Here is a 15,093-nt window from a genome sequence, read left to right as displayed (position 1 = left end):
CTCCTCTCTCCTCCTCGTCCTCCTCCTCCTTCTCCTCCTCCTCCTCCTCTCAGGCTGTGGTTTTTCTGTATATGTTTCTGGAGTCCTGAGCCTGAGCTAAACAAAAGCAGGAGGCTGACGGGGCTGCTGGAGTTTGCAGAGACACGGAGGAGGAGAGAGCCTGTGCTCTGCCTTGCCGCCGTGGCTGGGGGAGATCTGGCTTTTGCAACAGCCCACCCCCTTTGAGATCACTCTGGCCCGGAGTGGGGGTGGGGGGTAGCGGGGGGTGGGGGGGGAAAGTTTGCATTGCAATCCCCCTGCCTTCCTCTCCTTTCTCCCGGCCAATGCATATTTGCAAAAGGATTAAGCCACAGATTTAAGCGCCGGGAGCCCATTTCTGCCTTGCAAAGGAGACGGACTGAAAAACCAAAAGCCAGCTCTGATTTCTTTTCGTCAAGTGGGAAGGTGGTTTATTTTTCTTGCTTTTTTGGAGTCAACACCCTTCCCCACCAGTCCTTATCCCCACCCTCACCCCGCAACCCCTTCACGCCCCCTCCCCCTCCCCACTCCCCATCCTCCCACCATCCTCTAAAGAGGCAAAGGGATTTTTTTTTTTTTTTTTTCTTTTGGTCTTCTTTTTTCCCCCTTCTCTGTTTATCCTGAAAAGGATTTGAAGACAGCTTGAAGGATAAAAAGCCTTGGTGCTTCCCAGGAGCCGAGCCGAGGAGCAGAAGAGGAAGAGCCGGGGGCTGCCGTTGCCTTTGGAGATGGACGAGCAGCCCAGGCTGATGCATTCCCATGCTGGGGTCGGGATGGCCGGACACCCCGGCCTGTCCCAGCACTTGCAGGATGGGGCCGGAGGGACCGAGGGGGAGGGCGGGAGGAAGCAGGACATTGGAGACATTTTACAGCAAATTATGACCATCACAGACCAGAGTTTGGATGAGGCGCAGGCCAGGTGAGATGGAGGCTTTTCTTTTCCTTTCTTGGGGTTTTTTGTTTTTCTCCCTCTCGCTGGGGGAAACAATGGGAACCGAATCACCACAGCGCTTTCTTTTTAAATGTTATTCCTTGGCCCATTTTGACGAGCAACTATATGGCGGAGGAGTAAAATTTGAAGGAGCGTTGTTATCGAAAGTGCAATCTCCCATGCGGTGATGTGGCTGTCTGTATGTATATTTTCATATATTGTGTGTGTGTGAATATAGAGATCTTCATATATATGCATACAAACACTCAGGCAAGCCGAAAATACTGCCAACTGATCCAAAAGCGGCCCTCGGCACTTTTTACTGCTTTAAAAAAGTATCAGAGAGAGCAGAATTGTCAAGTTTTGAACAGCATTGCATGTCTTCTTGTTGAGGGACTCCGTAACATTACAAAATAAAATGTCCCATGAACACTTTATTTGCAAATATAGTTGACTCCTTAAGTAAATCAGAGGCTTTGAATTTTCTATGTGGACGTACTCCTCTAAAATTAATTTTTATCTTTCCCCCTTTCCATATTAAAAAAAAAAAAAAAAAGCAGAGTAATTCTTTGTCAGTAGTTGTCAGCCATCCAGAAAATATTTTGCATTCATTTAATTGTTTCAAAAAGACTGATGTAAAGAAAGAAGAGATACTGTTGCTTTTAAACATGTTTGTTCGGTTTTAGAGACTCGGATATGTAGTGTAACTTTATTGTCTCTTATTTTGAGTAGGTTACTACCCTTCTGTGGTACAGAATGTATGGTTCTTTAAAAAGGGGTGGGGGGAGAAAATCAAGCATGCTCTTTTCCCCATGCTTCTTCAGGAGCACTTAGATGCTAGTAAAATAGAAATGAAGGCAAATGTGTATTTTATATATTTCCATCCTATAGGACACGAAGATCTTCATTAAGGAAGCGTTATAAAGAAGCTGTGTAGTTTCTCAGTTAATCCACTGCCAAGTATATAGTTCTCCACTCTAGGATTTTACAGTAAATTCTCTTTAAAAAAACAAAACATAAACTAAATGGTAACCCACCAACTGCTTGCCCAAGGCCGATCTTGAAAAGAAGATTTTAAGACACTCTAATGGCCACATATGTCTTTCCAGTTACCCAGCTTTATTAAATCTCAGAAGTAGCTGGTTTTTTAAGTCATATGTACACAGTTTCTCTACCTCACAAGACTTAGTTCTATGGAGAAGACATTATTATATGTATTTTTGTTTAAGGGAAATGGGAATTTGAATTGAGAAAATGAGAAGAAGCAATTTCAAGGATGATATGAATTACACTCTTATTTTACCTGTAAGCACATGCAACATGTAAACTCAAAAGTCCTGAGGTTTATGGGTGCTTGAAAACTTGGAAAGGTTATACTATTTTTTTTTTTTTTTTGATAGAGGAAGGTTTTTAAAAATTATTTGGTGCCCTTTTTGGATTTTATTATCAGGAGAAAAGCTAATAGGTAGGGTCAATGGAAGATTTCCCACTGGCAATCTCTTTTTGAATTGGAACAGATTTCTCCATTACATTGTTCCAGAAAAATAAACTCAGACATACCAATAAACGCCTCTAATAACAAGTTTGTGCAGCCGAAGGGGCCGGTAGCACTGAGAACCACCACTTTTCTGATGTTTAGTCCCGCTCCTTTTTGTACAACTGAGGACAGCCGTGACTTGGCGGGTTCACCCTTTTAATGGCCTAAATGTTAAGAGAATCAAACACAATTTTGGGATAGGGAGATTTTCTGTTCTCTATAACCCAACCCCATGGACGTGCTTGGCAATACAATATTTCTGCAAATATTGTAAAAGCTGCATAGAATTTTTTGTAGTTGTTATTTGTTTTGCATTTGGGCCTTTATATAAGAATACAATTAATGAAAACTCCTATAAGAGGCCCAGAAAGAAGTCTTTGATACCAGAAAGTCTTCTTCACCATTTTTCTCACCCCACACCAGAACTAAATCACCACTAAGCTTTTCTTTTTAGTTAAACAATGTAACTCATCAAATACTTTAACTGGGTTTTCCTTTCCTTAGTAATATCTTCATAATGTACGTTTATTATTTATATAGTGAACCCTTCGTATTTTAGACACAATGTTTATGTTTATTTTGATACTCTTGAATTTTGAGATTATGACTCTTCTACTGTAGAGTAGATAGAGCGTGCTTCTGGCTTCCGTTCCTCAGGATGTGTATCTATTTTTTAACTTTGAAAGGAATTTAAAAAGAACTGCATGTGTCTTGAGTGCCAGAGGTTTCCATTTATCTTTATACATTCATTTTAGTTAGTCAGCATGATTCCCCTAACTAATAGCTGATATGATCAGTATTTTGTTTCCAAAACAATATCCTTCTGCTAAGTGCTTCCAGAGTAAAATCAAGGGAAAGGTATTGTTTTGGTCCTTAAGTGCATGCTGAATACAGACACACAGAAGAACCAGGTAAATCACTAATCTAAAAGGCAGAATTGTATTTATTTTTTTCCCCCAATGGGTGCAAGGTCCTAATTGTAAATAATTGAATTTCAACACCTGCAAATAAGCAGTGTGTGCACAAGCGACATAATGTGAACACAGAGAAATGAATCTATTCCCCATATGGGTATGTTTGCCCCCTGGCAATGCATTTCCATACTCTTTAACTTGGGGACTGAAATTTTATAAATTGACAGTTCTGCTCAGAAGACCTTTCAAGCATCTTGTGTTTATGAGAATACAGGGGCATCTGCGGAATGAATTCAAACACATGGATGAATTAAATTTGAAAACACACACACACACACACACACACACACACACACACACACGGACTGAGAAGCAGACAGCTCCTAGGCTATGGTGGTTGCGTAGATTATACAAAACTGTTAACCCATGCATTTGACTCTGCCGTGTTTTCATTGCCCTGGATAGGATTATTGGTTTAAGACTTCCACTTGGATTAAACTACTCATAAAAAACAAAACAAAACAAAACAGAAAACCCCAAACTCTTCCTAAATGAGCATAATTGAGGTTAGTTCTGTTCTGTAGTTAAATCCCTGCTCTCTCCCTGCTAATTAACATTATTTCTTTTTCTATGGCGGGACTCTTTATATTAAGTCATAAAGCAATTGAAGCATGCCACAGAGTTATGCTTGGTCTATAATTTTGGCTAAATGCTAGATTTTTTTCCCCCTGTGCATTATCAGCAGCTTGATCCCAGGAGTCCACCTAAGCTATTCTGTTGTTGTTTCTTTCTTGCAGAAAACATGCTTTAAACTGCCACAGAATGAAGCCTGCCTTGTTTAATGTCTTGTGTGAAATCAAAGAGAAAACAGGTAGGAATGAGATTCCAACATTTAAGCATTTTCTTTGGCCAATTGACCACTTTAAACCAGCAATCAGGAACCCATTATTTAAATATTAAAATTTCAGAATAGAAGTACTTTCAAGATTGATCGCATATTCCAATAGGAAGTCCTAGTAGCCTTGCTTCCTGGAACAGAAAGCACCAAGTTTCTTTGACAGTTATTACCAGACATTAGCGGTTTGCTTGCCTTAACTCTATTCCTGGCCTCTTGAAATTGAAGCTAAAACAGAGGTTCTGAAGGGAAATTTATAGAATGATGTGCCTGTGGGGGAAAAATAGGAAAGTAAAAGTCCACTTCTTAAAAGAATATATTTTGGCCCATTTTTAAGACAGTGTTTTTGGAGTTGGGTTGGGGGTGCTAAAGTGTTTAAAGTTTCCTCTTCTTTTTTTCTTGTAATTACACGAAGCAGCAAACTAGAGTTCTTTTCAGAGTGTTGTCAGATACCTTTGTAGAACGCGTCACACAACATCAGGTTATCGGTATTTGAGTGCCCTGTGATTTTATAGCTGGGAGAATTGCTGGGTTTAGGAGAACAGAATGTGACGAGCTCACTCATTCTGTTGTTTTTTTACTTTCTAGACCTCATATCATGAACTAACACACTTATAACACATCCCAGGAGGGCATTTAAATTTTAAAGCAACAATTAAAAAATAGCAGTCATCAATCAGAGGTGTTCTTAAACAACAGATGCTCTGGGAAGGACACTTAGCAACATCCTCTTGTTTGTTTATTTTAATCCTTAATTTTCCAAAGTGAGTGCGTCTGTCCCTTGTAAAAAGAAAGAGTTGAGAAGGCAATCTGAAGCCAGGGCGTAAAGATGAGGAATGAGGGGTGGTTATATAAAGCGGGAGCTTCTGCTGGCCTCTGACTTGGTCGCTCGCTGCGGAGCAGCGCAGAGTACCTGCCATCCTATTTATTTATTTATTTTTTACAACAAGGAGTGTAACAGTCAATAATTCATATCTAAACCATATAAGCAAGGGCATGACATGAATGAAAGTGACAATAAATATGATTGCATGCCCAGTTGATATACATTGATAGTTACACATAAAAAAAGGAAGGAGGGGCTCTGAGGGCATGCAGGGTGGCTTTCTTTTTGAGGGCTCTCTGTGTTTCTATTTTAAAAAATAAATAGTTTCAAGATGTGACCATTGATCGAATATGTAATTACTCGGGTCTTGAAATGTATGGAAAATTAGTAAGCAGCTCCTTTGTTGAATGTTATTTGTGTTGTGCGTGACATCCCAGACAAAGCACCTGAGCAGTGATGTTCAGATCTTTTAAGTCTTCCAGGTTTCCTTGCCAAAGCCTAACCTTAATGCAAAGCTGGGAATTGCATTATTGTAGCTGTGATATACCTTTTAAGAAATGTATGGGCTGTGCATTCAAATATCAAAGGGGCTTTCTCACTTTGTCACACTTTTTAGTTTTTTTTCTCTGTTAGCCTGGAGCAGGAAACCTGAGTGCGTATATATCTTTATCTTTTGTTTTTTTCTTCCTTCTCAGTTTCTTATTTCTCTGATTCTTATTTACATGGAATATTTGGTTTGTTGAAATTTGTTGCTACTTGGGTATGCATTCCTGCTGATCTTGCTTCATAAAATACAGAATCAAGCTATAAAGGCATATTTGATAATTCAGTCTAGAGAGACTCTGTTTTTAAGACGCCCTCAGATTTTCATTGAAAGGAAGTCTGTCAAGGCATTTAAATGTATATTGTGGTCAAAGTGTTTAATTCTAGTCTTCTAATTAAAATCTACTGCTAAGGCAGTAGATCAAGGTGGATGGATGTGACTATAGATCTGGTTCTGGTGTGGATTCAAGAGTTTGCTCCTCACATGAGTATTGCCTAAACTATGGTGATAAGAAGCAGTTGTGTCGGTCAGAATCATGCTCTAAAGGTGTAATTTATTGTTGGATTATATATTCTGTTTTAAATTTTTCTGTTACTGAGTTACATTAATGTTTGGAGCTTTTTAAAAATCTGAATTAAGGTTTTGTATGCTGTCTTTCAAATAATATATTTTTAAAAATAGTTTAGTGAATATACTGTAAATTGAAAATAATAAGGATAACTGACCCTGTGTTAAGAGGGAAACACACACACATATACAAGTTTTGGTTTAAGAGGGCACCCATGGGTGAAAGCACACACACAAAAAAATAGTAAAATAAAAAGAGAAAAAAAGAAAGGCCTTTCTCCTATTCCTCAATTTGTGTATCAGAAGGATTAAGGAGAAGGAAGAAACCTCTCCTGGAATGTTGAGTGTTCCGTGTTGTAGGTAGGAGACAACTGCGGTGTGCTGAAAAGAACTCTTTGATTGTAAAGCACGGTTACTTACTCAAGATCGACCTCACCCTCATTCTGAGAGCTGGCAAATCTTCCATATGGTTGGTGTGTCCGCAACACAGTGCATCTGTAAAGTTGTAGGAGCTCTTGTTTCCCCCCCCGCCGCTTCTTGATACAGAGCTAGTGACAAGATTGTTTGGGTGATCAGTTCATGTGCATTCTTTCATTGTTTTGGGAGTTTCCCTATTGTTACTTTCAAGTCTTTATGCTGAATGAGTATTTTTGAGCTTGCTTCACAAGTATTGTAGAGGTTATTTGATTTAGGGTGGGCTCTGTTTGTTTGTACTCTCCCAGGAGCACGCTAAGGGGGCTTACCTAGGTCTTTACAAGGAAGTCAGGACCCTGAGAGGAGCGTGGGGCTTGCATTCCTTGGCAGATTTTGCTTTTTTAATTTTTGTCAAAGACTTTCATTGGAAAACTCAGAAATTTGGAGGGAAACTTGCTTAAGATTGTCTTACCAACCTTTTGGAACTTTAAAGAAACAGACGCGCATAACACCTAAAGTAGGCAGCACCGTTTATATTACAGTTGATTGATAGGTATTTAGTCAGAAATTACTGTGGGGATATTCAGGAGGAAAAAAAAAAAAGAACCCAAGTGTCTTCTTGTTGAGAAATGTCGGTAAGTTTTTATTTTGATACCTTTTTGCTTTTTTAAATAATAATGCCAAGAACAAGGAATGCCTGAACGATTCTCAGGCAGCAAATCTCAGTAAGAAAACTCTGCAAGACCTCTGGCAAGTATGTTTCAGAGGCGGCTTTTATTTGCTTGTTCCTTCTGGGAGCATAGAGATTTCATAGAGTTTTGGACCTTTTAATACCTCATTTTCTTTCATTTTTTCATTCCTTGTCTGCTGACATATTAGCAATAGACTGGGTTTTGCATATGTGTAGAGGTGGTGGTAGTGGGGTTGATGGAATGGAGAGAAGGAGAAAAAAAAAAATTAAAACATACTGAATTTCTTAAAAGAACCTTAACTATATTTTTAAACATTTCTTGATTTTAAAACAATTTCTGTGTCAAAAATCATGCTGGTTTAAAAATGAGGAAAAAACACGAAATATTGGTTGCCATTTACTAAGGAGACTGTTTATAGATAGTAATGAATAGCTGTAATTGTTGTGAATAGTTTTTAATTTTAGAACAGAATAGCTATATATGGCAGTTTTCAGCAGATTTTCCTCTGAGCATCATCTGCTCTGAAGTTAAATCAAATCACTGAAGGATGTTAAAAAATTACTTTTTGCTTACTTAATGCCCTTTTGTTCTCTCTCTCCTTCCTTTATTCTCTCTGTTCAATTAACACTCCCATCACAGGCTCTAGTTTTTTTTTTTTCTTTAACTCTACTACTGTATTTCAGTTTTTTTCCACCCTCTCTTATTAATTCTCACCTGCCACTTCTTTTTAGTATAGCAATTACATTATGAGATTTCTGCTTCTCATCTTTTTATAGCTTTAGAGAATAATTTGTGTGTGTGTGCACGCACGTGTATACATGTGTATGTGTGTGCGTTGGTATATGTAGGTGGAGGGGACACCGTGGAAGGAAGTTTATATTTTAGGAAAATAATTCCGAAAAGATTAGGCCTTGAGCAGAGAACAGGAGTGAAATAACTTCAGACAATTTAGAGATGCCTCTGATCAGATTCTTTTGGGGGCTGACATGACAGGAGTGACTTTTCATAAATGTTCGTCTCTAGAAGGAAAAAGCAAAAAAAACTTTTTCTTGCTGATGACAGAATTTAATTTTTTTTTTTTTTTTTTTTTTTTTTTGAGGAAGGGGCAGAGAGAGAGAAAGGGAGCAAACGACGGGGAGTTGATGCGGTTTTACTTGATCCACTCTTTCAGGCACAGTGTGTTAGCAGAAGGCAGGTGGTTAGACCCTATATATTTATTCTGATCTGGATACGAGCAATACACCTACAATAATAAGACTCCGTGGAAGACACAGTATCAGCTTCTAATGAGAAGCATCCCTTCTCTCCAGTCGTTTCGTGTCATCCCCTTTTAGAAGCCGATTTGGACCCATTCTGGCAGCTGAGAAGTGGGGAAAAGGGTGCAGTGAGCAGCCTGGGTCAGACCTACCTGAGTGAGGTCTTCGGAAATTTGGTGTCATGTTTTCTAGCAACTGGATGTCTATGAGGACTGGGACTGAGGAGAATTTAAGTGAAACTGAGAAAGCTCGAAGAAGGTTCATGAGTCGGGGAAAAGCACGGGGGAGACCTGTGGTCTAGGCCTTGTGGACTGTCGGGAGCTGGGAGCAGTAAGGGTGCTGGGTCCCAGGCGGGTGGCGGGCTGCACTCGGGGTGGGGAGGTGGCAAGGTCTGGCTGCCTGCGGGGGTCCGGCCCCTTCTACGTGCCTTTGCTTCTCTGTTCTGCTGACGTTCATATGCTTTTGGTTATTGTTGGCAAAATTAAAAAATTTACCCCCAAACAAGCAAACAAACCAAAACTCAGATATTAAACATATTTAAATAGGCAAGCATTTTAATTTTTTCATTTAAAGCATAACCCTGGCTTCTCTTGAGACATAGTTTTACATGCATGCCTTAGGAAAACTTAGGCTGCACTTTGGTTTCCAACTTCTGTTAGATGAATGCTGTTATGATTGGAACTTGGTGTGGTGATTCTAAATATACTTTTTACCTTTACTTTTTATTTAAAAAGTCACCCAAAATGCCACATGATTGAAGCAGTGTCCTAGGTACAGCTCCCAAAGACAGCTCTTACTCATTTTGCTATGCTCCTGGAAGCACCCTGTCCTTTGCATGGACATTTTAGCCTGGGTTGCTGCTAAGCTGCTAAGTCACTTCAGTCATTTCTGACTCTGTGTGACCCCATAGACGGCAGCCCACCAAGCTCCCCCGTCCCTGGGATTCTCCAGGCAAGAACACTGGATATAATAATTCTAGCTTCACTCTTGCACCCTACCTGAAATGGTGTGGTAAGGTTTAAGGAATGTAGTAATTGATTAATAAAATAAGCAGAGGATTAATGAGTTATTTGTAAAGTACTTTGAGCTCCCTGGGTGATACAGATAAGAGATACTGTATTTTCTATAGTAAATTATCTAAAGACTTGTATTCTATTCCATTTCGTAGGTTGCCAATGTGTTAACTCTTCCTTTGAATATATAATTGAGTTGGTGAGGTAGTCATTATGTCCCATCAGGAGAAGTCTCTGGTTGAATCTTTTGTCTCATCTTCATCTTAGCGATAACACTTCTCAGAATTTGGCAGAGTGATTTCCAGAATTAAAAAAAAAGAAGTGTGAGTGTAAACTGACATGGGATTATAAAACCTATCTTCCTTCATGGCAGAATAAGGTCAGTGGTGACTTCGTGGAAGGTCTTCTTACTTCTGACAGCTCTCTTTGAGGCTGTCAATAATTGGTGGAAATCAAGATTGCAGTGGGTGGGAAAATTCATCCATTTTGGTTTAGGTCATGGTATAGTTTAGGTCAACTGTCTCTCTCATTGATACTCTGTCATTAAGTAGAAACTGGGGTGGGTCCCTCATACCTGTACTAGTTCTGGACATACCACTAAGTAGTTATAAGATGACAAGTAGGTCGCTTAAATACGTTCAGGAGAAGCTATAATAGTAGTGGTTAAGGATTTGGTCTCTGAAGCCTGACAGCTTGGGTCTGTATCCCAGATCGCCAACTTTTTCAGTTCTGTGACCTAGTTAAGTTTATGGAACTTCTCTGTGCCTCATTTTTTTTCACTTAGAAAATAAAGATAAAAATGGTACCTATTTTGGAGGGTTATTGTGAGGATTAAATGAAGTAGTACATGTAAATTACAGTGCCTGGCATAGAGTAAACAGTCCATAACTGTTAGCTTTTATTATTTCTGGCCCTGTTTTCGTACATGAAAAAGAGAGGCTTGTACCAGATGGTCCCTAAAGACCAAGCCAATTCCAAGACTCTGTAATTCTGTGCTGAAAAAAGAAAAATAGTGCTGAATTTAAGATTTGTTTTCTTATGTTTCTCTTGCCATTCTCTTAAAGTGAGAATGAGTTGTATCTGGCCAAAAGGCTGGGCAAGGTTGGGAGAAGAGGGGAAAAAAAGAATGGATAAGAGCAAAAATGAAGGTTTTCAATTATGTACAAACTGGACAACAAGCACCTGAAAAGTTACAATGGCATTTTTAGTGATGACATTTTCTTAGCATTAGCAGCTGGAGATATTGTGTAATCATAGTTAAAAATATTTTCCCTCTGAAAACACATAGGCCCATCCATTCAATTCACTAAGTTTCAGAGGAGGAAGAGTAACATAAAGTGAGTTTAGGGCAACCTGACCTCTACCTGTCTTCCTCATCAGTTCCTACTTGAGGGAAAAATGATATTTTTGTTATAACAACAACCTTGGTACTAGTAGGTTTATTTTTTTATAGCTTTCTTGGGATATATTTCATATACCATGAAATTCACCCATTTAAATTATACAGTTCAGTGGTTCTGGTCTATTCACAAAATTGTGCAACCATCACCACCACCTAAATTTAGAATATTTTTATCACCCCCTACAAAAAAAAAAAACAAACCTGTACTCATTACCAGTCAGTTCATATTCCTCCTCTTGCCTAGCCCCTGCTAATCACTAATCTCTGTCTGTATGGATTTAGCCATTGTGGACATTTCACATAAATGGAATCATATAATATATGGTTTATCACTAGCTTTTTTGTCTTAGCGTGGTGTTTTTAAGGGTCACTGTGCTGTAGCATGTACTGATACTTCATTCCTTTTTATAGCCAAATAATATTCTATTGTATGGATATACCACATTTTATTTATCCATTTATCAGTTGATGGACATTCAGGTTGTTCACACATGTTGTTGCTGCTCGGAACATTTGAACAAAGTTTTATGTGGCCATATTTTTATTTCTCTGGGTATTTACCTAGGAGTTGAATGTTGGATCATATGGTAACTCTGTGCTTAGCATTTTGAGGAATTGCTAAACTTTTTCAGAATAACTGTAGTAGATGTATTCTTAAGTTTTATTGTAAATGACATTAAATTTGGTCTTCATCACTTTTAGCATTCCATTTTTTTCAGTCTTTTTCTTCAGTCACTGATCTTCCTTTTTCTCTGTGCATCAAGGTTTACTGTATTTTTTTTATCTTCTTGGATCAATACCTACTCTAATAAAAAGTATTTTGATAGTTGGTTGACTTGAAGTGAACATGATCAAGATTTATATGAAACCTCTCTCAGAACTATCTGCATTTTAGAGAGAAAAAGAAGTGAAGTCAAAGGAATGAATCTCTATGGCTGAAATCTCAGGTGTCAGGTTCCTGGAGAAGAAGACCTTTGCCAAGAAGACCAGACAGTGTTCTGAAGAGCAGTCTAGTATGACAGAGAGAGCAGGGTGTCTGAGTGAAACCAGTCTGGATTCAGATCCTCACTTGTGTGTAACATTGGAAAGTTGATTTATAGCACTTCAGTATCCTTAGCTATACAGTAAAGACAATGCAATATAGGCTTGCTTGAGGGACTAAACAGGACAAGAATATAAACCACACAGTTGCATGAGTGTGCTAAATAAATAGCAACTACTGTTTTCTTTTCAAAACCACACGACTGACTGTCGACCTCTGGTCTCATTAGTTTGACACTGTCTATTCAGCTTGGGTTTTCTACCAGCTCTGGCCACAAGGTTTTGAGACTCCCTGAGATACTTCCTGACAGTGCTTTTAAAGGCTTTAAAAGATTTTCTGTATGAAAGGGGGGAACCCCCAAAACTCAGCAGAAGGTATCCCAACACTCTTGTACTTCCTTCCCTCAATCCTAGAGTTCTAGCGAGAGAAGAATCCCATTGAATAGTGCTATGCAGTGAACCCATATTTCATTCCAAATTTAATGTTTTAAATTTTGTAGTAGTCCACTGGAAAAAAAAAGTGAAAAGAAACAGGTGAAATTAATTGTAAGAATACATTTTATTTAAATCCAAATATATCTAAATTATTTCAACATGTGGTCAATATAAAATTATTAATGAAATATTTCCACTTTTTGTATTAAGGCTTTCAAATCTATTGTATATTTTACATTTGTAGCACATCTTCCATTTGGACTAGCCCAAATGGGCAACTCCAAGTGCCCAAGAGGCTCATGGGACCAGTGTCCTCCATATTGGACAGCATGGCTGTCCATGCTGCCATGGAAGACTAAGGAAGACTCCTGGTTGTTCCCTACTCACACTTGATCTGGTGGTTCTGCACCAATTGAAATTGGTTATTGATGGATAGCCATGTTGTGGAAAAAAAAAAAAGAAAAAAAAAAACACACAAAAAAACCATATCTAAGGCATCTCTTTCCAGCAGGGAATATCCCACTCCTGGGAGCCAGGATGAGGTAGTTCCCCTGTAACTCCTTCTGTTTTTCTTTCCTTGACTCCCTGTTTTACGGTTTGATTCCTTATCCTTAACAGAATTTGAAATGTTCCCTAAAATAAAATAGGTGGTGGAAACAATCACCTTTTTTTTTTTTTTTTTTGTACAGCTAGAATACAGTGGAACAAGTACAGAGAATTCTATGTGGAGACAAAAAAAAAGTTTGCTGGACCTTGAGTCAAGAGTTCTAAGACCTAACACTGCCTGCCTCCAAGTTACTATGTTATTTTGAGAATGCCATTTATCCTCATGGTCTCATATTTCTACATCCATGGAATGGGCCACTCCAGTGAGCCACTAATCTGAGCCCACCTTTCACAGATCATGAGCTCTAACATGGTCCCCGTCAGGGCCTGGATACATAGCATTTATGAAAAGAAATTCTTCTTTCATTGTTATGGCACTTCTAATTTATCCTCTGACTCCTTATATCTTTTCTAGACAGTCATGTAAAACTGGTTATGGTGGTGTTAAAGCAACTTCCATCAATCAAGTTGAGTTGGAAAGGCAAGCTGGGAGGAAAAAAAAAAAGTAGTGATTCCCCCCCCCCCCCCCCCCCCCACCTAATTGAAGCATTCAGTATCACATTTTACAAAGCCAGCTGGAGGCCAGTCCCAGTTTAATCCACCTTGTTGACTCCATGACTAAATGCAAATTATGTTTCTTTTGCATCCTATCTGTTTGTAGCTATTGGATTCTAGACTGAAAATTGCTTTTGGAAAATACAAAGATTTACGGTTGTGGACTTGGAAGTGCGGTATACCTTTGCCAAGTTCATATGGTGCGGCCCAGGAAGTCAGCAAATTTAGGTTTGATTTTCACCTTAGAATTGTGGACAGTTGCTTGTTCAGTGTGCCTCAGCAGAAATACTAAAACGATGTCTGTTTCCCACCTATCTGTCAGTGGGGCTTCTGGAAACTTAAAGTGAAGATATTTAGAAAGATGTTTGACTTTCCTTGAGAAAGTGTCAGTGTGAGAAAAGTTCTCTATTTGTCCTGCTTTGAGACAAGTTTGAATTTGCCAGGAGGTCAAAGGAATAAATTTACCTAGTGGCCTGTGCTGGTAGGGCCGCCAGTCATTTTTCTGAGGGTTTTAGGTGATTTGAGCTCCAGTCTTGTCACTGTAAGAGAATCCTCCTTATAATTACCATTGTTAATAGAACTGAAAGTTTGCATTTATCTTTTGTTCCTAACAAAGAAAGCCTCTCAGAGACCCTGATGATGAGCCCAGCCTACATCCATTCTGAAAGGCTCTCTGTGGATATGAGGGTATAGACGTTAATTCCTCACTGCAGAGGTGCTAGGGCCGAGCACCCTGCTTACATTAACAAACATTTAAAAACAAAGCCGGGGCGATACAAGCACAGCTTTCCTCTGTGTGGTCTCCTTACCAGGGTGACTGTAACCCCTAACCCCTTGCGAGGGAGATGCGAGGTTGGGTGTGAGTAGGTGGTGATGCCCCCGGCAGCACGGAGTATAAAGGCCAGACGAGAAGTAACCAGATCCTGTGAGGAATAAATTAAAGCCACTTCCTCCTGAGGCCAATCAATGGGGAAGGAAAACAACAAAAACCTTAGAGATGAGAAAGCCTGTTGCTTAGATAAGGTGGAAAAGAGAAATCGGAGTTTCCGAAAAGGAGTTTAAAGGGACGCATTACAAATAAAACTTTGGGAACTTAAGAAAATGCTAAGAAACCATTGAGGAGCAGGACAGTGAGCCACATGGCCTTGTGCTGAGAGGCCCCTTCAGACAGGATCGCAATGCCTCTCGCTGGGCCTGGTTAGACGGGCGCCTAGGTCTTGCTGCAGCATCCCACTTAGCTAGGCTTTCAGAGGAGGGGGCTCTGCGGGGGCCGTGACGCCTCCTAGAAAACTGGTGATCTCGCCACGGGTCTGATAGGGATGCTGGGGAGTGCCCGCCGGCTCCGGTCCCCTGCCGGCCGGAGGCCTCCAATGAGCCCCGCGGGGCTGCTCTCACTGGCCAGGAGCCGCCGCCCCGCGCAGAAGCGGCCTGGAGCCCCCGAGCCCGG

At 39.8% G+C, this 15,093-nt stretch overlaps 1 protein-coding gene across 7 annotated transcripts in view; it reads left to right on the top strand.

Annotated features, from left to right (window-relative positions):
• Nucleotides 1–292: 292 nt before the first annotated feature.
• Nucleotides 293–15,093, top strand: part of PBX1 (PBX homeobox 1) — a 335,848-nt gene continuing 321,047 nt past the window's right edge. For 6 of the 7 annotated variants that reach the window (XM_055587226.1, XM_055587221.1, XM_055587225.1 and 3 more), the window contains exons 1-2: nt 293–937; nt 4,198–4,271. In XM_055587226.1, the coding sequence (XP_055443201.1) occupies nt 747–937; nt 4,198–4,271 (265 nt within the window). In that variant the 5' untranslated portion in view covers nt 293–746. The remainder of the gene's footprint in view (nt 938–4,197; nt 4,272–15,093) is intronic. The other variant, XM_055587220.1, reaches the window with a different exon arrangement.

This window comes from Bubalus kerabau, chromosome 6 (assembly GCF_029407905.1).
Source record: "Bubalus kerabau isolate K-KA32 ecotype Philippines breed swamp buffalo chromosome 6, PCC_UOA_SB_1v2, whole genome shotgun sequence".
Taxonomy (NCBI): Eukaryota; Metazoa; Chordata; class Mammalia; order Artiodactyla; family Bovidae; genus Bubalus; species Bubalus kerabau.
This window is presented reverse-complemented; position numbering and strand designations above follow the sequence as displayed.